Source organism: Alosa alosa, chromosome 1 (genome assembly GCF_017589495.1).
Source record: "Alosa alosa isolate M-15738 ecotype Scorff River chromosome 1, AALO_Geno_1.1, whole genome shotgun sequence".
NCBI lineage: Eukaryota > Metazoa > Chordata > Actinopteri > Clupeiformes > Clupeidae > Alosa > Alosa alosa.
Window position 1 is genome coordinate 40,405,222 of NC_063189.1, and position 23,218 is coordinate 40,428,439.

Consider the following 23,218-nt stretch of genomic DNA (forward strand, 5'->3'; position numbering starts at 1 on the left):
ATGTCTTGTGGTGCTGTAGATCAGTACAGTAACTGGTGGGGGTTGGGAAATGCAAAGAGCAAAGGGACATACTGACACTGACCTGATGCTGATTGTCAACAGATTAATTGTTTTTGTTTTGGTAGAACTTTAAATATCAACAGTGTATTGGCACAGAGTCACACCTTTACTAAAATTAAAACAGAGCAGAGAGCAACATGTGCTTTTTCAAATACATTGCATTAGGGGTCAGATATAGGCCTATTGAACTATCACTTCAACAGAAGATTAAAGCATTTCACTTGATTAAATTGATCCAAAAATGGAAATGTTTTGCCAAAACATTTTTTTTAAAAACAGTAATACGGGTAAACGTGTAGCCTACATTGCACAAATATTTTCAGTTGTATTTGGTTTGTTGGAGGGATGGTTGTTTTAGATAAAATGTAATAATAATCAGTCTATTAAAGGAAAATTCCGGTTTTTAGCACTTTTAGCACTTCCGGTTTTTAGTACTTTAAGGCCCTTTTCTGGTTTGTTTTGGATGAACTAGAGTGGTGGACACCGAAATTTTGACGATTGGTCCTGTCTCGACTTTTCTGACTCGTTTTGAATAGCCTTTGACTTCTCAGGGTGGCTGTGTAGTTCATCCAAAACAAACCAGAAAAGGGCCTTAAAGTGCTAAAAACCGGAATGTTCCTTTAATGATATATTAACAAACATTTCAGTAAAAAAAACTTCAGGATGTGTTAGGATAGAACTGAGAATAGGTTTAATTGCTACTGAAGTTGAGATTTCTGGCCCAAAATATGGGGACTTGTAACAACGGCTGCAAGTCGACAATTCAATCCTACACACCTTTGTAAGCCTATATATAGGCCTACTTTAATAGTTTAATAGTTCCTAGTTCTCTACAAACCTCAAAGTGCCTGGTTTTCCAATTATTTAATTACCTGTGTTATTAGGTTGGCATTGTCTGTAGGCTAGGCCTACTTCCTTTTTAAAATTTATACAGGGAACTATTGGAGTGCTATGATACCCAGATACATGTCCTCCTTACACGATGCTTGGAATTTCCATCCACCCACAAAACTGTTTTTATACACTGCACTTAAATATCTATAGTTCCGGGGCAGCCGTGGCCACTGGTTAGCACTCTGGACTTGTAACCGGAGGGTTGCCGGTTCGAGCCCCGACTAGTGGGACACGGCTGAAGTGCCCTTGAGCAAGGCACCTAACCCCTCACTGCTCCCCGAGCGCCGCTGTTGTTGCAGGCAGCTCACTGCGCCAGGATTAGTGTGTGCTTCACCTCACTGTGTGCTGTGTTTCACTAATTCACGGATTGGGTTAAATGCAGAGACCAAATTTCCCTCACAGGATCAAAAGAGTATAGGCTATATATACTTATACTTACTTATAGCTTACCTTACACATTTATTGAAAGTGCCTGGTTTGTGGTTGATTGGCTTGTTGTGTTGCATTACTGTATCTATCCAGTTCCTTTCTCCAAATGTAGCCATACGTAGCCTATTTTAAATTGACATATTTGTTTGTGCTATTGATGTGTGTGCGTGTTTGGGAGGGGGTCGGGCCGGGCCGCTGCCGTCAGAATTTCCCCGGTAGATTTTAGTGCCCCACTCCGCCCCTGGTTCCTACACTTAAAATCTAAACGAGCCATATGGACCTTTGTGCCAACATCAAATCGGATACATTGGTCCCCCTACTACTGGGTAAATGACGTAGGCCTGCACACTACCACAAAACACAGTTTATCTCCAGCAGAGGGAGTCATGGACCACAGAGAATTTTCTTTGGCGAACGGTGAAAGAGACATGTGAGCGCCATCCTCTGTTTAAGAACCTGAAAAACAATCGCGCCTGTATAATGGTAATTCCCTACAATTTACTCCAGTAATAATTTTGCCTTCATCAAAACTAAAACAATATTTACAACTATTACTTTTATCTTTAAAATGCCTCCAGTCCATGAAAACATGCCCAAGTGTCTTGCAGCGCTGAGAGAGTTTCAGCCATCATTATTTACGTAGCCTGCCGTTAACCTTGATAATCCGGTAAAGGAATCCGGTAAAGGAATCCAGTAAAGGAATCCATGGCTACTCTCTGATGAGGACGCACAAGTAGGTCCTTACATGCAGTAGGCTAGCTTTACATAACAAGAAGCCAGGTCTAATGTAACTACTAGGCTACTACTGCAAGAACATGTGTAGCCTATGCATGAATAGACTACTATCATTGAATGCATCAATAGGCACGTATATTTAATCAACCCCACTTTGCGCAGTTACATGTCCATGGCTATTTAAATAATTTAATAAAAGAAAATAAATAAGCCTTACAAAAAGTCCTTTAAATATTGTTAGAAGCTGACGTGGCAGATAAAGGGCCTGCGTGAAGTGGATACAATGGATTGTCTAACAGCCGCTATACAGAAAATCACAGAGGCGCGGAGAATCACCCAGACCTTGTCATTATAGGAAGGAAGCAAATGTTTACTCCAGTCACTAGCCAGATGGAATGTAGGCTTGAGTAGCTATGCTTTCAGATGGTCCCAGTGGACAGTCTTGAAAGATCTTGATGGGTGTGTGTGGGCAATCAAAGTCTGGGTGACAATTTGGGCTGCATTTCAAAATATTTTTCTTCCTGGTAGTGAAGCACGGATGAAGAGTTTCAAACCGAGAACCATTCCCATTAAGGATGTTTCCCCAAGTGCAGGTATATCACGTTTTACAGTTTTTCTCAGTCGCTTTGGTGCTTTTTTCAGATCAGAATGAAAATTCTCATAACTATTAGTTCAACCTCCACAACATTTAGTCATTTGTGCACATCATAGTAGCAATTTCTCCTTCCTCTGAACAAATTGAAAAAACTTTTGGACACGTATCAGTTGCTTTCATACAATTCTCTGCTGTTTTTTTTAACATTATCATTTGCTTATGTCATGTCAGTCAAAATGAACTATACTTATGAATGCTGAATAGTCGTTCCCAATAAAACTAATTTCATTGCTTGAGTCATTACATACAAAATTGTTGAACTAGTTATCAAATTCTGTCACAGTGCTGTAGAATTGCAAAGAGCATACAGTAAAAATGTATGCATTCAGTGTCTTGTACTCACTTACTCACCTAACTACAGCAATGTGTAACTTTACTGTAGTTTTCAAATGGCTGTACAAGTACTGTATAGTGCTGTCTTGAGCATGTTCAGGTAGTGTCACCGAGTTCTGACCTTTTTTTGCATTGGAAAACACTGAGAGAACTGTCATAATGAAAACATGACAAAGCCATTTGACTATCTTGTTCATAAACGATGGTGTCAAGACTTCTCATTTTGATGACACTGACAGTTTCATTGACATGAATACCTGCTTTTGAGGAATGGACTATCCATTTTGAGCAAGTGACGTGCTTTTGCAGGTCATCCACTAGGTTTTGCAGTTTGCACTTATTGTTTTGAGAATTGCACTAACTTCTGTGCAAATGTTAATAGTGATGTGAGAAAAGCACCAAAGCAACTGAGAAAAACTGTAAGTTGAATGCTGTTGGGTAAGCATGTTAGACAGTTAGTAGGGTACGTTGTGACAGGAATTCAACATGAAAAGCAATAGTTGTACTCATTGGGTAGCCAATTGAAAATGTAGACACGAAATGCAACTTTTCACATTCACTCAAATTGAGAGAGAAGTAGGCTATCTGGAAATGGCAGACTAATTGGTTACAAAATGATGAATGAATGAATGAATGACTACAATAGGATGAGGCAAGAAGGGAACATCAAAGACCCATCAGAACAACCATCCTCGAGCCTGGCATAGTATCTAGCTGTTGTTTATCTGCAAAACTTATCTACAAAGGTCACAATCCTGATTTCCCCCCAGGTAGCAATCACAATATTCTGGGCCAAAAGGATAACTAAGCCATCCCACAGAGATCCCAAAGCTGTTTTGTTTTCCACAACTTTGTTTATTCATTTTACCAATGTGTGATAGACTGGGTTTGCCTGGTAATAAATAACCATGCTGATTTGTTTGCTTTTAAGTGCTCTCCCAGTGCCCCCCAATAATATTTATCTATTTAATATTGCCTTAGGATAACTCGGGTTAATTTATGAATGCCACTTAATTACCAGTGCCTCATCATTTTCATGGACATTTAATGTAAGTAATTGCTGTTATTTCCTCTCTAATTATCGCTTTTATCACCGTATCGTACCGGTATCACCAGCATTATCCCAAAAGCAGGTCCTATGTGCTGTCAACCATGAAATAAACAGACTCAATTTATTTTTTCACTATAGGCTATATTATATGCCATTCTAATCTGCTGGCTCTTTCAATGTAAAACAGCAAGTAGAGGGATGGGGCCATCCTCTAGTGCAACTGAAATAGTCTCCTTTCTTATTACACTGCAGTGTCCTTGCGTGCTCTTGCCGTATGCCACCACAATGAGAAGCCAGCACAGAAAAAAGCCCTTTCTTTTTATCAAGTATAGGTAGAATCTCTCCTTCTGTCTCCTTGCTCCCTCTCTCTCTCTCTCTCTCTCTTTTACTCTTACACTCACACCCCCCCTTTATTCATTTCTTGTCCTTCTATCTTTAGGAGATGCTGGCTGACAGTGGCTGGAGCGAGAGCAAAATTAGTGTTTTTCCTCAATTTTTTTCATTCTCTTTTTTTCTCTCTCCTTTTTCACTGTCGGCCATGGCAACAACCTTCCTCTTCTGCTCACAGGGTAGCTCGACACGTCAGCATATGCACCCTGTCATTACCACAGCTTAGTTGCCATTCTCATCAATGTGTGTGTGTGTGTGTGTGTGTGTGTGTGTGTGTGTGTGTGTGTGTGCAGCCAAATAGGGGGGTGGGTGGTGGTAATCCAATGCAATCAGAAGAATGTTAATGATATAATGTTCTATGCATTGGTCACTGCAGCAAAATCAAAACAACAACAACATATTATGCAAAAATCATTCTGATAAAGAATATGCCCATTAAAAAAATGTTGAGTTGCATTTCATTATAGCAGTTTGGGATTTGCATAGAAAGAAATAGAGGCTTTACCAATGCATAGAACATTATATCATTAACATTCTTCTGATTGCATTGGATTACCCCCCCCCCCCTATTAAGCTATTTCAGACTGACTGGCAATTTGGCTGGCACACACAGATATCAGAAATCACAAATATGAAGGTTTCCATAGAAACATGATTTAATCAAAGTACCCACAGGAACCAGGGTTCAATTCCTGGTCCATGGTTACTTCACACTCCTATCTCTCTCCCACCCATTTTCTCAATCTCTGCAGTCCTGAAGACAAAGGTCACCTTAGACTCTTAACTCTCACTTCATTGCCCTCCCTAAAACATATACCTAAAAACACATGTGAAGTGTGCACAAGAAAAAGTATATGATAGACAAAAGGAGAAAGCGAGAGATAGAGGGAAACAGTGAGAGAGATCCCCATTAGCTGAAAATAGCCTGAACCAAGAGAGAGTCATTTTGTGCATAAAAAGAGTCCAGTCAGAGCCTGTGTAAGACACTATGACTTCCCTTTAGGGGAAGTAGCTGCTTTGTGTCCACAGTCTAAGAACCCTGAGTTCAACCGAGGGGATGATGTCGGAGGACTGTGCAACTGACTGTGGTCAGTCCAGTTGCTTGTAATTACTCTAATACAGTAAGACAGACATTGTGATGAGGCTGAACCTGCATCACATCCGTGTCTGTGGCTGAACTGAAATCTAAAATAGTCTCAGATTAAATGAATGTAGACAGACGAGAGTGACGCAAATGGCCTCCAGGGAGACCTTTTAGTGTGGGAGAGTGCCGGCATATTGTCATCTATGGACACCATTGAATATCACATACTCTTGCGTCTTCATATAAACAAAGATTTCCCCCTGAGAATGCTTGTCTAAACGCGAATAAAAAAATGAAGACGAGACGCCACTTCTGCGTCTTCTCTTTTCATCGTCACCGTATAAACGTAGCCTCAGTGTTCCTTGCTCTACTAAATAACATACATTTAGTTTTCTTCTCATTTAGAACTAATTTAAGATTAATGAGAGCTTCTTGAAGAACATTAAATGAAAGCTGGGAATTATCAATTGCAAGTTGAGTCAGCGATGCAATACAAAATAGTGTCATCAGCATAAAGGTGGACTTGACAACCATTTAGAGAAGAGACAATGCCATTGATGTAGATGGTGAAGAGAACTGGGCCCAAAATAGACCCTTGTGGAACACCCTTTGTGATTGGCAAAAACTCTGACTTAACATTTCCTGACTTAACACACTGAAACCTCTGGGACAAATAATTGCAAAACCATTTACATGCCTTATCATCTAAACCAATATCATGTAATCTTTGTAACAGTAAGGGATGATCAACTCTATCAAATGCTTTTGACAGATCAACAAAAAGGGCAGCACAATGCTTTTTAATGTCTAAGGGCTGAGCTACACCAGGCGCGTAACTGAAGCGTTCCGTTCGCGTTGCGTCTGCTGCAACAATTAGCTTCCAGTATAATCAATGGAAGTGGCTACACCAGATGTGACAGTGGGGCGTACGTTCGAAAAAAAATAGACCATTCATCTAAAATGGATTTTACGGCGTCATGAAACGGAACGCCTCAGTTAGTTACCTGGTGTAGCTCATACCTAAGGCAGATAAGATGTTATTAGTAACTAATGTGGTAGCTGTGATAGTGCTGTGGTTAGTTCTAAAACCAGATTGTTGTGGATTTAATATGTCATGGCATGAAAGAAATGACTTGAGTTGGTTATTAATTAATGATTCAAAAATCTTTGACAAACAGGGTAATTTGGAGATTGGACGGTAATTATTTAAATCATCTCTATCACCCCCTTTGTGCAAAGATGTCACATGTGCTAGTTTCCATGCACTGGGAAATATGCTCATCACAATGGAAAGATTAAATATATGTGTTATATGCTTTGTGATAATAGGAGCAGATAATTTAAGGAAAAAAGGATCTAAGTTATCTTCTCCAGTAGCACTCCTAGTGTCAATAGTGTGTAATGCCTCAAACACTTCATTTTGAGAGAAAGGTTGAAAAGTAAACTTAGAAAGATGGTTTGTGTACTGCTCACAATTGTCAATTGTCTGGAGGAGTCCCTATAAACTCTTTATCAAACTAGATGTACCGCAGAGCGGTACAAAATATGACCGCCGCCCAGTCCAGCACATTTTTTCCACAAAAAGAAATCACGCTGAAAGGCCTATATGATTCTAACTGTCTCACTAAATTGCATTATCCACACTCAATTCTCACTGGTATCTGCTAGACAACAAGTACCAAAACATGATTAGTTCATAGATTTCACATGTAAAATTCATTTTATACAACCCCACCTCCATCTTGCCTGTTCATAATTCTGAGAAATTCTTGATTGTTAATTTTTTGCTTTTTAATTTTTAACTAGGTGGCGCTATACATGAAATAAGTGGTAATGGGATGGGTTGACATGCCCCCTTAAGACCAACATACATAAAAAAGGTGGACCTCCTAGGCCCTACGGTTCTCGAGATATTCACAGAAAACTGTCTCCGGCCACCTACAGGCCAGTTGGTGTATAGTAACATAAATTAATTTATTGTGTGGCCCCCCATGAACGGAATTCCACAAAACTTGGCGTGCATACAGAGGGTGTCATAATGATCCTACACTTCCAATTTCGTGCAGTTTTGACTATGTTAGGTCACAGATACCTTCAATTACAACACCTCATTTTTACTTTTTTGTGTTTAACTAGGTGGCGCTATACATGAAATGAGTGGTTATGGAATGGGTTGACATGGCCCCTTGAGATCAGCATACAAAAAAAAAAGGTCCTCCTAAACCCTACGGTTTTCGAGATATTCACAGAAAACTGTGTCTGCCCTACCCTCCTTTCGGGGGGTCCAGTCCAGCGGGGGGGCTACAGATCAAAACGAAAAACGATGGTTCCATGCTATCCATGTGGGGTTACATGCCCACCAAGTTTCGCGGTACCCGGTCTTTCAGTGTCCCGGAATCATTGACGGAAATTTGGGCATGCGAAAAAGAAAAAAAAAAAAAAAAAAAAGAAAATCTGACTAAACCTATATGACCGCCGCTTCGCTGCGCACAAAATGTTTATTGAAAGCAAGGGTAATGTCATTTTGTTCAGATACGAGACAGTCATCATATTTGATATGGGTGGGCAAAGAATCAGTCGTTGTGTTTTTGTGTGAGTTTACTGCTTTCCAAAATTGTGCAGGGTTTAATCTGGAGTTTGCTATCAAGTCTAAGTAATAGTTAGATTTAGCTTTCCGCACAGATGATGTGCATTTATTTCTAAATTGTTTAAAAACTAACCAGTCTGATGGGTTTCCAGTTTTTCTAACTAGTGACCATGTTTCTTTCCTTAAATAAAGCTGATAATTCAGGTGAAAACCAGGGAGCTACTCTATCTTTTACTCTAAATTTTTTGAAAGGTGCATGCTTATCAGTGACTGAAAGGAAGGTTTTTGTGAAGAAATCCAGTGCCAATTCAACATCTGTGATTTCAGAGGTATAATGTAAGTTGCTATGAAAAAGATCGGATAAAAATTCTTGTTCACTAAAATGTTTTAGGTTTCTCTTTGTAACTGTGTGAGATTTGCTCTTGATTATCTTTGTATTTCTTATGCATGCAACAGGGCAATGGACACTAATACCTAGCTCAAAGACACCACAGGCTACAATTTTGTCAGTCCTATTGGAAAAGATTAGATCAATTAGGGTAGACCTAGAATTTTCCATCCATCTAAATGATTTCACAAGCATGCAGCTTGCTTTCATGCATGTTTGAGGCTCATAGACCTACATGTTAAATAATGTGAAGACTATGGCAAGACTATGGCAATGACCTGCCCCACAAAGGCTATTGTGCATACATGCAAATAACGATTCTTCTCAACTCCTCCTTTTGGTGTAGCGCCATTTGCATGCTATCGTTACAGTACATCACACATGGACCTAACGGCTTGTTGGTTTATGAAATTAGGGCCCTATAGTCTTCAAGTCTACAACAGTTTGAGATGACTCACCAAGACTGTTATCATCACAATTCCACACACACACACACACACACACACACACACACCACACACACACACACACACACACACACACACACACACACACACACACACACACAATCCCAATGAGCATAAATACCTTTAGCATCACATTTACATTGTGGAGAAGTGAATAACATACACACAAGTGGCCATTATCTGCCTTATGAGGATTTAAACAACAGATTGCCTTCATTTTTCATTTCTGCTCTATTTGTGAGGATTCTTGAAGGCGAAGGACAGAGCGCTTACTGTCTGCATTCTGGTGCAGGTTTTGGCTCTGTGCTTTGGCACTCAGCTGGCTGTAATATATCAGCTATACGAGGAAGGAAGAGAGGGGGAGAGGGAGCAAGAGAAAGAGAGGGAGAGAGAGGGGAAAAGAAAGGGAGGAAGAGAGAAAGAATGATTGTGTGTGAGTTCTGTGTGTATGTGTGTGTGTGTGTGTGAGAGAGAGAGATGAAGATAGTGAGTGAGAGAGTCTCTCTCTCTCTCTCTCACACACACACACACACACACACACACACAGACGCACTGCCCAAACAGTGCAGTATCACCCAGGCACACTCTAAAGTCTCTCAAGCACAGTTACTCACAAGCAGTTGAAGCGAGAGAAGTTATTTTGAAACCCACTCCCCCTCCCGGTCCCACCCCTCCCCTCCTCCTTCCCATGAGGAGTTTGCCTCGCCCCCCTTCACGCCCCTCATTCTCCTCCTCCTCCTCCTTTCTCCCCGTTCCTCCGGCTCTCTGCTCTCTCACTACCTCCCTCTCTCCCTCCCTCTCTTGCTCACTCGCTCGCTCGCTCATGTTAGGTCCTGCCTGAAACCCCACCTCCTCGTCCGCTGTCTCGGCTGTAGATTCCTGGGCAGTGTTTAATTGAAGAGTGCCAGAGCTTTTGCAAAGGGGAAACAAGAGCTGGGAGCCAACGGACAGAGAAAGAGAGAGAGAATGAGAGCGTGAGAGAGAGAGAGAGAGAGAGAGAGGGCAGAGAGCCGCACTCAGATGCATACGCAGCCACTCGCCGCGATCCTACACACACCCTGGATCTACCCTCCCGAAGAGAAGTGGAGCGACTTTTTCAGTGGAGAGCGACTCGGCGAGAAAGCCAGAGAATTCCTGTTGTGAGGGTCGAGCAGGAAAAGCTGGGAAAAGAAGCGTGAGCACCACGGAAGAGGAGGAAACAGAGCGACAGGAGAGGTAGAGAAGGAAAAGAAGAGGGGAGGAGGGGGCAAGCGAAAAGGAGGGATACTGAGGGGGGGGACTTCTGAGGCAGAGAATGAGTGACAAAAAAAGAATGAGTGAGAGGTGGGGAGAGGGGGGAGTGAGAGAGAGGTGGGGGAGGCCCATAGTAGGAGAACAGGCAACAGGCACTGAGAGAGAGAGAGAGAGAAGTCAGGAAAGTCCAACAACAACGGCAGCAGGGAGCGGGAGAGAAGAAGGGTGGAAAAAAGAAAACAGAAGAAAAGGATAGAAAAAGGAAGAAGGGGGAGGTGAATGTGAGAGGGAGGTTAGAGGGAAGGAGAGAGAGGGGGAAAGAGAGTGAAGGAAAACAAGCAGAAAGAAGGGGGGGGGAGTGGAAGCCGAGGGCTGGATGAGAAAAACAGGCCGTGTGAATGGGCCAGGAGCGCGGGGAGCTGGAGAGAGGAGGAAGCTGCCGCCACCGCCGACGCTGCTACTCCCGCTCCTACTCCTCCTGCTCCTCCTCCTGCCGCTCACCTCCTGAGTCAAAGTGGCCTGCGGACTCCCACCAGCATGCTCTCCCCCACCTCGGACGTGTCCGCAGCAGCGCGGGGTCCAGGACCCGGCTACGTACTCCGGCGGCCTCCTGCCGCGGCCAATCCGCACTGCTACTGTCACCTCTGCGCCCGCGATAGGCCCTCGGCCACGGCCCCTGCTGCCCTGGCGCCCGAGTTCCGCCCCGGGCCCCGCGTGAGGGCCTCGCCGGAGGAAGAGGAGGGAGTAGCCGTGCTGGAGGGGCCCCGTGCCAGACGGCCGTTCCCTTCACAGAGGAGGAGTAGGAGGGGGAGCGGGGAGGGAGGGCCGGAGAGGAACGGCGTCACCGGAGGCCACATCCCACCCAAGAACACGTCGAGAAGAGTGGACTTTTACCTAGGGCCGGACCACTGCTCTGTGCTGGGGGACCACACGCCAGGCTTCCCGCGGGAGTGGGGCCCATGCTACTCCCCGCCTCCGCGGTGGAACTGGCCGGCGGTGGAGCCGTGCCGGGAGCGCTGCGCCTGCCCGAGGGACGTCTGGCCAGAGTGGGAGAGGACACCTCTGCCCCCGCCACCGCTGCCGCCACTGCCACGGCCTCCATGCTGCTACTCGCCCGAGAGACAACCCCCCAGCACCAGCCACGTGCCGCACCAGCCGTCAGCGGAGATCAGGGCTCATCCGAGGCACAGGGCGGTCGTCCACGGCGGCCTGGGGGAACCCTGCTGGGAGTGCCTACGAGACCACTACTGGAGGGACGCACACAGGCCTGACCTCATAGCTGTGGAACCTGTGTGCGGGTACAACGGGCAGCACCATCCAGCCCTCAGCCCTGTGCTCTCATACGGCCGCGAGCACCAGAGACTCAGCAGGCAGACGAGCCCTGAGCACGGGAACTTTAACGGGCCCATCCCGGGCCCAAGGACCTTCTTCGCCACCGAGGTTCCCCCGGCAAAGCTACGAGGGTCCTACCAGGAGGAACTCGCTTCCTGTCGGCTTAAGAGCGCGAGCAGGCCTCAGAGGATAGAGCCCGAGCTAGACGGTCGTAAGGAGAAGAAGATGGAGAAGGAGAGTATATCTGGAGCGGTGGGTCAACACCAGAGTCAGGGGAATGTGCGGGAGCAGATCCGGAGGGTGGTGGGCGACCTGGAGGAGGTGCTAGGAGGCCTGAAGCAGGTTCACCTGGAGATGAAGGAGGTGAGGAGGAGGTGGTGGAGGTGGCTTGATGGTGTTTTAAAGCATTAATGAAAAGCAGCAGTGTTTGAATACATAGACTTTCTCAGTCTTTCACATTTAAAGAAAACTGCGCCATAGCCATAATTTAGCAAAAGTAAATGTAGACTAAAACCTACAAAAGGTAAAGCTAAACGCTGCACTCTAAATACTGTTCTCTCCCATTATTTAGGTTTGTTGGTATGATACACCACTTACAGGTTCAGGATCAGCCTAATCCGCTTTTTTGGCATTAAGCCAGAGGTTGATCATGCAGGGTTATTTTTCTGTCTGGAGCCAAGGCCCACATCATCCATTTTTAACATGATGACATAGTGAAAAATTCCCATTACAGTCCTATCAGCCTGAGATAGGATTTACATTGACTGCAGGCACATCTTCACCTCTGGCCCAGCCCCAGTAGGAGCAGTGATGTAATTCCCTTGAAACTGCATATTGTAGCTTTAATCTTCAGGATAGAAGTGTTATACAATATGCCTAACACAGAGATGAGGCTTTGTTTATCAACACACACAATCTGGAAAACACTGTACCCCACAAAAACAGGATTGAGTCTCAGGAATGAGTTTCTTTCTCTTTCTGTTCAGGTTGTGCAGCAAATTGACGTCTTGACCTCTAGCATTGACATCGACGAAGACGAGCCAGGCAGGCGGACTTCCCATGAGCCTGTGCTTCAGCAGCATACTGTCTATCACGAGGTGAAGGCCCTCGTCCACAGGCCGGCAGGCGCTCACAGCTCACAGGAGCAGAAACAGCAGCAGCACCCGCTGGGCACCAACGGCCACCACACACCTACTACCCCCACCCCCACCTCCAAGCCCTCCACCTGCCACCCTTCTGTCACACGGCGAGGGCACACCACTGCTGGCGACCTGCCCCGGGCCGCGGCCCTGATCCCGGGCCACGAGGCCGCCAAGGACCAGAGTAAAATGAACGGCAGCTGCTTGGCCCCTCGCCCGCCCCGGGACCGGGTCAAAGACGCCCAGAGGCGGCGGATAGAGTTGTCGTCTCCGTCCAGCTCGCTGATTGCCAACGGCGCCGCCACCACCTCTGTCAAGGGCCACAAGTCTCCACCCTACCCCAACCACAATGGGCGGGTGGAGACCCTCCACGAGGACTCGGATGTGTCCATGGGCGCCCTGCGGACTACTGCCCATGCAGGGAAGGGCAGGCAGCTCTCCACGGCCATGTGAGGTGGAGGTGGAGTTGGGGGGTCTGTGCAAGGAATGCTCCGGAGATGGAGTCTCCCACCTGGTTGCCATAAACACGACTATGCGGCTTACTTGGAGAGGAACGGCCCAGCCGGCCACGTGTCTGGGCTACTCAGGGTGAGTATAGAGGGAAGGGGCAGTGGCTCCATGGAGGTGCGGGCCATGATTCTGATGAACCGTTAAGATATTTGATCAATAGCCCAATCAAATTGCTACCATGAAATGGGTAGGTAGACGACACAAAACAGGCAAAAAAGGAATTTGACTTAACATGTACTAGAGTAGAATCCCGAACGGGACCTTTAACTGGGCAGGAGTTAAACTAATCTGCTATGCTAAAATAATAGGATGTTGTGTTCTCATTACTCTCAGGCCAGGAACATTAAGTTTCAAATCCTCTTACGTACTTCCACAGAGAAAGGGGGAATGTTGCAATCTTATCTCTGATGAGCTTTTAAATACATGTTGTGACCCACAGAAATTACTTATCGGAGGTTTCTTGTGCAATTGTACTCTCTCCTCATTGAGAAACAAGCACTCTAAAAGTTGGACAAAAGGATGTTTCCCAACTTGGTATGGAAGTTTTTCCCTTAGCGAAGCTATTCAAAACACATTTCACTTCAGGACTTTTTCAGTCACTCTTCATTTGTCAGATCAGATGTGCCCTGCATTGATGTGCGACTCCTCTCGTGGTAAGTTAGTCATGCATAGTCCAGACCCTGGGGATTCCCCTCTCCTCAGCTCCAGCGACAGAGACAGAGAAACAGAGAAGAGAGAGAGAGAGAAACAGAGAGAGAGAGAGAGGAGAGAGAGAGAGAGAGAGCCTTGTCTCTCTGGACCCCATATGGCCCTGATTGGGCATCCACTGAGCCAGATGAGGGCCAGCTGTGGCCCTGATCCCTCACTGTTCCCTGGGAGCAGCAGCCCCAGATCTCACTAGCGCTGGAGATGAGTAGCATCTGATGAGCGCTAATCAGATTAAGGCTGGAATGAGGGCCCGCAGGAGCCTGGGTATCCTCCACAATGCCCCTTATTGACTAGACCTGCTGGGGAGGAGGGGGTCCTGGTGGTGGGAGCCTTGATTGTGATCACACATGTTATGCTATGTTCGGTACACATCTCATGACACAAATGAACAGCCAAGTCACTGTGCTGTAGGTTGTGCCACTCCTGTCCTGATAGAAAGCGACTCTGGGCCTGAACTAATCCAGAAATGGTGTCTCTAATGCTCCAGTCAGATCATTTATCCTGCCAATATGCAGTCAGTCCGTCAGTCTTCCACATGATGACGCTCACACACCACAATGCCATTATGTGTCATTATGGCCATGAAAGTGAAATGTAGTCAAATGCCTGTGTGCTGATGTCATTAACTATACAGTTTATGTGTCTAATCATTGAGGGATAGGCGTCCATGTAAATAGCAATTTGCCCTATGTCAGCATCTCATTTGGTTTGCATAACTGTGCACATTGGCTAGATTAGTAAACACCAGAGGGAAAACTCCTGAACTTATGTGTTTCCCTGAAATAGTGTTGTTGCAACAGTGGCGGTTTTGACCAAGGTTTGTGTGGGTGTGAGGGTATGTGTTTGGCCTGAAAGGGAGGGAGCAGCCACATATGTTACAATAACAGGTCCTGTTTCAAAATACCAAAACACAACATCTCTGCTCATTCACTGCGTTTTCTGGGAAGCTGTAAAGTGGGGTGGGGATGAATCATGTTTCTGGGAATCGTTTTGTAAATGTGCAAAAGTGCTCTGGCTGAAGGTATTGTGCTCCAACACAGCACCCTGTTACGACACTCACCATGGATAGAAGCATTTTCAAGAACAAGTCCCATGACTCACACACTCTCTTAGTCACCATCAAGATGTTAGGAGTCCAGTGTGTTTCTATCTAATCTGTGTCTATCTGAGATTATCTTCCGATTATGATTCACATGTGTTGTCGAGTGAGTTTTACTTTTTAATACAAATAAATGAACAGAGCAAACTGTCAGAACAAGGATTCAGAGTGCAACTGGTGCAACAATAGCCTCTCCTTCCTTTTGTGGTGGGGGTTCTGTGTGTGCGCCCAGGTTGAATGGCCCTCTAGTGAAGACTATGTGGAAGTGCAGTCTATTTTTCTTGCCGGGGCCAAGTGCTCAGTATGGTTTTAATTATAAACCTCTCGGCGGAATGCCAGACTGAACAAGGCCAGCTCATATTGTATTTGTAATGGTCGCATAAAAACATAAGCACTCTCGCTGATTATTTCAGGAGCAGAGGAAGGGAAACTGCATCAGACAGATTGAGCGTTTTTAACAAAGACCAAGAGAGAGAGAGAGAGAGAGAGAGAGAGAGAGAGGGAAAGAGAGAGAGAGAGAGAGAGAGAGAGAGAGGGAAAGATGGAAAGACAACAACAATTAGGACTGATTCTGAAGTGATTCTTAACTGCACCAACAAGCTCAGAGCCTTTATCAGCCTCACAGCCAGAGAGTGTTTTGGACGTCGGCCATGTTTACACATTAATCTCCTGTGTTGCGGATGGGTAGGGTGCTGTGATGACCGCGATGGCGGCCGAGGCCAGTGCTCGCCTGGTGGCCAACTGGTAACCACAGTGACGGGTTAATTACTACACGCTGCACCACTCGTTAGGCAGGCGCCAGCCAGATTCATTGAGAGTTCCCACACAATGACACCCATATCCGTCATTGGGCTGGGCCAAGCAAACGACAGATGGAAGAAAGGAGAGGAGGAAGGAAGGAAGGAAGAAGGAAGAGGAGGGGGAGGGAGGCAGAGAGAGAGAGGAAGCGTTCTGAGAATTTGGAGGGGTGGGATAGAGTGCCTGTGGCTTTTTTGGATTTGAGGTACGAGCATTGTTCAGATATTTGACCTGTTGCTTCGTTGCCATTTGGACTCTTCCATATACAAGTGGACTGGAAGAATGTGATTGTTCGGCAATACACTCTGAAAATGAGTCTGAGTGCTTTTTTGATGAGTTATTAAGGGGAGTAACCACGTGAGGGGGTGGGCTGGGTTGTTTGATCCCCTCCCTAAGTCTGTGGATTCCTTTAAAGTCCCAAACTGCCAAAAGGCCTCTCATATCTTCTTGTGCATAATATAAATGGCTACTTTTTGGGGGTAATGTCCCATCCCCCAAGCAAGCTGTCTCTGGCCTCAGGTTAACAATGCGTTAGGGATAGGGGGCAGTGTGTGTGTGTGTGTGTGTGTGTGTGTGTGTGTGTGTGTGTGTGTGTGTGTGTGTGTGTGTGTGTGTGTGTGTGTGTGTGTGTCTGTGTCTGTGTGTGTGTGTGGGGTATGGTGGGGTCAAGGGGTCATTCAAGAGTGCCACTCTTACCTAGTTTGGGCACCAAACACACTCCAACTCAGCTGTTGTAAACAATCACAGTATCTTCTGTCTGAAAAACATACATGTGATAAAAACTGATGGCATTGGTGCAAGAACCACAGGAAATTACTGCTGAGCCTTTTGTCAGCCTCACTTAAGCTGACTCCTCTGTAGCATAACCAGGTGCACCAATAAAACGCCCTCTCTGAGAGACATCTGCCAGATGTAAGATCTGCTCTCTTCCCAAGCAGTCACATTCAATCCAGCTGATATGGTGCAAGTTTACATTGACTGATTTCACAGGTTTTTACCAAAAAACATTTTATAAGATGTGCTTTCTAAAAGTCCAAGTGTATGTTTAAGCCTAAGTATAAGTATATGTATTCTGAAAAATCCTTCATAGGAGCATGGTCAAAAAGGCATTATATGAATAAAAGCTATATGAAAAAAGACATTATATGAATAAAAGGCATTATATGGATATGAATCCAGTCTGGGGACTTTTCTGCACTGTTTATACTAGCACAGTAGGCTTCAGAATACATATACTGTGCTTACACTTACATACACTTGGACTTTTACAAAGCACATCTTCACACATGCTCATTTCATTCAATCCGTGATTAAATCTCAGTGGAGGCAAATCATTGGTATGATATCATATATGTACTGTAAGTGTTTGCAATCTTTATTTTAAATTAGAGAAATCTTTCTCAATTCTCAATTGAGAATTGGTTTAGGTGTCTGGCAGGCTATACACCATAACTTGTATCAGTTATAACTTAGTCCAAGAGCAATGTACTTTTCCCAGAGCAATTTTTCAAAAACTAAGATTCACTCTGTGCCCTCAACATAATCACTTACAGACTATCTCCAGGGTCATGCAAGAGGCATGTGATAGAAAGCTTTAATTTAAACCCACTTACACAGGTACTGCACGTATTACAGGAACCTCTACTGTTAGTTATAGAGGTGGAAATAATAAACTGTTTTATTCTAATAAAAATATATTAATTTATTATTTATATAAATATATATTTTTATGTATTTATTTTGTATTTATGCCACATTTTAGAATAGGTGCTAGTAAGTCATTGTTCCTGCTACACTTCTCATAATCCTCCTATCACTAAGACGTGTACACTGCTGTAATATAATAAGAATCACCATTACTAGAGCAAATGTGAACACTGCTCCAAAGGCAGAGCTATGCTTACTGCTGGAAAATGTCTGTTTTGTAACAGGTATTGAAGCCAAAGAGGGGGAGAGAGTGGGAGACGTGAAGAGAGACGGGCTGGGGGAGTGCTGAGTGCTGGAGGAGGCACGCAGCCTGAAGGGGGAGGCATTTCCAAAGGAATGGAACACTCCGGAACATCCTGCAATGCACTGGCAGACTCCAACTCTCCCCAGTGTTCATTCAGTCAAGCTCAACTACAACTCCTCAAGGGGACACTTACTGAGCACAGGCGCTTGTCCTGTGTGTGTGTGTGTGTGTGTGTGTGTGTGTGTGTGTGTGTGTGTGTGTGTGTGTGTGTGTTCTTTGTACGTTTCTGTGCCATGCTGTGTGTGTGTGTGTGTGTGTGTGTGTGTGTTTCAGAGAGTTGTGTATGTCTGTGATACATGCATATGTGTGTGTGTATGTGTGTGTCCACACACATTTCTAGTTACCTCAGACTGAGGATGGACATGCAAATATTACCAAAGAAACATCTGAGAACTCTCTGAGTTTCAGGATTTGAAAAAGAAAACAAATCCTCTCTTAGGGACAAAGTAATCCTGTATTGATGAAAAAGTGTCTGTATTTTTGCTGCTCTGATATTTTCAAATAAGCTCTGCTATGCTTGGCCAGTGACCTCCTGGCTAATGTCACCTTATCTGGTGTGAGCACACGCCTCAAACTTCACTCTTCTGAGGGGATATATAAACTGTGAGGAATGGCGATAATCTCTCCACTTTTGGATTGGTGTTTTCATACAAAAGCTATTACACAAATAATGTGTTGGAACTGTAGCCAAAGCACTTAATCCTGAGATAAAAGAGTTGTAACTGGTCTTCCTGTTGTTTCAGTGTCTCACTCAATTCTAATTGCCACCAGGCGAGGGCACTGTTGCACCCACCAGGAGCCAAACTCAGCAATCCTGGACAAATGTGTCTGCGGGTCTATATTGTTCTTGGGGGGGAAAAGACAGAGATGTCAAAGTGGAACAGTTAAGATAAGATTTAGTGGTCTGAGAGGAGTAATTTAATGCTTAAGACAATTACATGAATAAACTTTACTCTCAGATTTCAGTATCTACTTCTAAAGACACAGCAGAAAAGAGTTAGTCAGAGCAAAGACAAAGAATTCATTTGAGGGGGAAAAAAGGATTTTGTTTTCTTGGAAGTGAGTCTTTTAATAGCTTCAAGATGAAGACAGGATGCAGTCTGCCCTGATACATTTTCCACACTCCAGCTCAAACACTCCAAATCAGCTGCTCTTCCTGTGATTTCATTAAAATATATTTCCATCTCTGAAACATTTCATAAATAAAACATTGATTGCATTAGTTTATTAAAACATTATTGGTTCTAATTTATCTAGGAATTCACTTGTCATTCAGTGCATGTGGCTGCTCTGAATAGCAAGCAGATTCACAGAGAGAGGTTCAATGTGCTTCTCACTCCCTTGCCGTCAGGATTGCTCATATGTATCCCAGAGTTGCCCCCCACTTCATCCCCTGCCCCACTGCTCACCATCATGCCTCTGGCCCCTGTGCTGGCAGTGTCTGTGTCTCTGTTTATTTAAGTCTTGTCTGAGATATTCCCCACTGCTCTCTCAGCAGCCCCCCAGCCCGCTGCCCCTAACACACACACACACACACACACACACACACACACACACACACACACACACACACACACACACACACACATAAACACACACACACACACACACACACACACACATATATATGCAAACGCACACCCACACAGACACACACACACACACACACACACACACACACACACACACATATACGCAAACACACACCCACACAGACACACACACACAGACACACAATGTCAAAAACCTGTAAAAAAAGGTTTTAATGGTACGGTAAGTCTACCTCTATCTGGAACCAAGCGTTTTGGAACCAAATTCTTCATATGTCAATTATATTACAAGGGCCATTCTCCCCAGAGCAACTCAGGGTTAAGAGCCTTGTTCAAGGGCACAACAGTGAAAGCCAGGAATTGAACCCACAACTTTTCAGGCTACTGAATGTTAGCCCAGCTCCTTAGCCACTTTGCTACCACCACCCCATCTAGAACCACATGGCCATCTTGACATACTGAGGGGCAGTGTAAGATGTTGATTGTAAGCTTTTGAAATGTGTATGCTCTAAGAAAACGTACTCTAAGATGCCCTGAGAAAACTTCATTATTCTGGCTCCAAACTATGACTCAAGTATAGTAAAGTAAGGTGAATTAATATACTTCTGAAGAGATGAGTGAGCGGCAACAGTTCTGCCTCTGCACAGGACTTATGACAGAGAAATGTCTTCTTTTTGTGAGATGATAGCTGCTATAGCCTCAATACTTGGCATGCAAGCTGCAAATTCTCTTTTACAGCATTTTACTGTCTAGACTGTCTAAGTCTAGATGACCAGCTAGCTTAGCAGCTATAGCCTGAAGTCCCAGATCACACGTATCCAGGCCATGGTCAAAGACTAACAGGCAACGTGGAGAACGGCTTCTAGCAAGTTATAAACAGCTGCTAACCATCTTAGCCAAGGCCAAGTCCACCGCGCTGAGGTCTACCTTTGACCTTTATTTAGACAAAATTACTTACAAGCCAACACTTTTACACAGCATTGGGAGAGACGCTACAGATGAAAGATATGCAGAGTGTCTCACCTAAACCTGTGAAGCATGATGAATTCCAGAATATTGTAGTTGTGCATATTTCTTTGACAGAACCTTCTCATTGCCAAGACGTTAGTGTTATAAAACCAACGCAATTATTAACATATGTCAATTGACAGAAAGTGTCATTGAGTTGTAGACTGAATGAGGTATTATACAATAGCCAATGTCAATGTTATGTTGAAGCAATTTACTGTAATTCTACTGTCAACATTTCAACCTAAACTAATATTTTAATTAGCATGTATGTCGAAGCAGCATAACTCTACTCAATTCTACTGTATTTATTAAGTTAATGACTTTACTGGACTGGAACTCTGGCCCTGAAAGTTGAGCATGTCTGAAAAGCACTGGCCAAAGAGTGACTCATATGTTACAGTTAGCTGCCAGTGACAAAACTCTGGATTTGGTTACGGCAGACAGTGCGGTTCACAGTGCTGTTGTGGTAACAGAAATTAAGTGTTCTTGTGTTACCATAGTGCTCTGAGAATTCGTCCTGGCCAACCAAGGTGCTAATAACTCCAAGGTCACGGGTTCGATACCAGAGGAACACTCAACCTGAATAGAAAAACATACCCTAATTTTTCTGTAAGTCAGTTTAAATGGTTGTGCTAAAATATGTAACAACATGTATGTAGACATGGCACCACGATTACCCCAAATGACTGAATGTAAGGGTTGGAGTTGGCACACAGCCTGCGTTTCTGTTTATCGACTGGTACAGAGTGCGGTGGCAACAAGGTGAGATAGACAGCGTACAGATTATTAAAATGCACAGTATGACCGCACTATTACACAGACTCAAAGCGTTCGTTTGGTCTGTGAATAAGAAAATATGCCTGGGCTGGATGCCAGGCTTCACTGTGAGTCAGGAAGTCGGGGAGTTGGGGTGGCACCCAGCACGACCCCAATGCCCCTGCCTCTCTCTCTATCTCTCTCTCTCTCTCTCTCTCTCTCTCTCTTTCTTTCCCTGGTCATCCTTGTCTGTCTCTGTGTTTTCCTGTGTTCAGACAGACAGATTGCTCTGTGCAGCTGCCCCACCCTTAGTAAAGGCGAGAACAAGTGGTGATGGTATGTCAGACAGAAACAGAACCAAAAACAACACAAAACTCTTATTTTAACAAGTACAACATACACCCGTCCCACCCTGTTCTCTTACTCTCTCTCTCTCTCTCTCTCTCTCTCTCTCTCTCTCTCTCTCTCTCTCTCTCTCACCACTCTCTCTCTATGCATGTGTGTGTACCACCCTTCCAAAAACACAGAGGATTCTACTACTTTTTTACTATCTCTCCCTCTCTCTCCCTCCCTCTCTTTCTCTGTCCTTACAGCTCTTCCCCTCTCTCAGTCCTCTTTGTCTCTATCTCCCTCCTTATCCTTCTACCCCCCCCACACACACACACACGCACACCGCTCAGTGCCATAACCTCTCCACAGTTTGGCTAAGAATAGGTGCGTGTTTCTTACCCGAGAAGAGAGGATGTGGGTAGACGGTTGTTTGTTATGGAGGGAGGGAGGAGAGAGGTGGAGTAGAGGGAGGGAAAAATACCGAGATCCAGGTTCTGAGCTCCCCTCCACCCCTCCCCTCCACCCCTCTACTCCACCCGTCATCTCCACCACCCCAACCCCGACCGCTCCCTTGTTGAATGACAAGGGTGTGCTAAGAGTTACACTGACAGCCTATGCAGAAGCCCCTCTAAACATGGGCCTTCTTGGATCAATCCACAAAGAACAGACAGGCCTGCCACCACCCCCCTACACACACACACAAACACACACACACACACACACACACACACACACACACACACACACACACACACACACACAAACCTCCACCTCCCCACACCCAAAGCACAAGGTAAAAGTTGTTTATGTGTTTTAATGTCCCAGTGATTTTTGCCGGAAAAGTACTCATTAGGATTTACCTGGTGCTCTCGCCAAGAATTTACCCCAAATAAACAAAATAAACACACAAACACGTCACAAAGGCAGGAACATTGAAAGGCGCACACACACACACACACACACACACACACACACACACACACACACACACACACACACACACACACACACACACACACACAGACACCCCCCACACACACACACCCATACACACAACCATAAACACACACAAAACTCCAATTAAGTTGATGGATGTTTGGTAGTGCCTGGACACAAATAGCCATTATGACAGTCAGTCATAGCTGTAGTCTGCTCCATAGAGCGAAGGGAGAAGGCAATGGCAAATGTGTTTTCTCCAGCTGATGTCATTCTCACCTACACTAAATATTCTCACTCTGTCATGCGAGTGACAGGGAAAAGCAGGTAAATATCCTTCCTGGGCTGGAGCTTGTGACCGCCGCCCAGGCCCCGGCCAATCTTCGCCATCCCCCGACAGCGCATCAGCGGCCACATCAGAGTGCCCGCCACACACACCGCCCAGGAAGCTGCGCGCCACGATTTACGACACGGGCAAGAGAGTGGCGCACACATATTTGTCTGCCTTGTGCAAAAGCACCCGATTTGTGGATCAAATGGAGCACAAGAAAGTCAAAAGCTGAAATGATGATCAGCCATTTCTTCCATTTATTACTGTAATATACTGAATGTGAGGCTTTGTACAGACTGCAAAAGCAAATTTCTCAACAATATACTCCTGGACTATCGATCTATCTATTGTGCATCTTTCACTGACAATGCAATTGTAAATAAGGGGAAGAAAAATGGGTA

General features: G+C 44.8%; 1 protein-coding gene across 1 annotated transcript; it reads left to right on the forward strand.

Annotated features, from left to right (window-relative positions):
- Nucleotides 1-10,612: 10,612 nt before the first annotated feature.
- Nucleotides 10,613-18,631, forward strand: si:ch211-178n15.1. The gene is made up of 3 exons (XM_048263386.1): nt 10,613-12,001; nt 12,625-13,365; nt 17,824-18,631. The coding sequence occupies exons 1-2, from the start codon at nt 10,844-10,846 to the stop codon at nt 13,228-13,230; spliced, it is 1,764 nt and encodes a 587-aa protein (XP_048119343.1). The 5' UTR covers nt 10,613-10,843; the 3' UTR covers nt 13,231-13,365; nt 17,824-18,631.
- Nucleotides 18,632-23,218: the final 4,587 nt, after the last annotated feature.

Bases quoted from the DNA above. Each gene is read 5' to 3' on its own strand.
- si:ch211-178n15.1 (XM_048263386.1), top strand. From the start codon at position 10,844: ATGCTCTCCCCCACCTCGGACGTGTCCGCAGCAGCGCGGGGTCCAGGA. The intron at 12,002-12,624 runs GTGAGGAGGAGG...CTTTCTGTTCAG, and splicing joins TTCACCTGGAGATGAAGGAG to GTTGTGCAGCAAATTGACGT.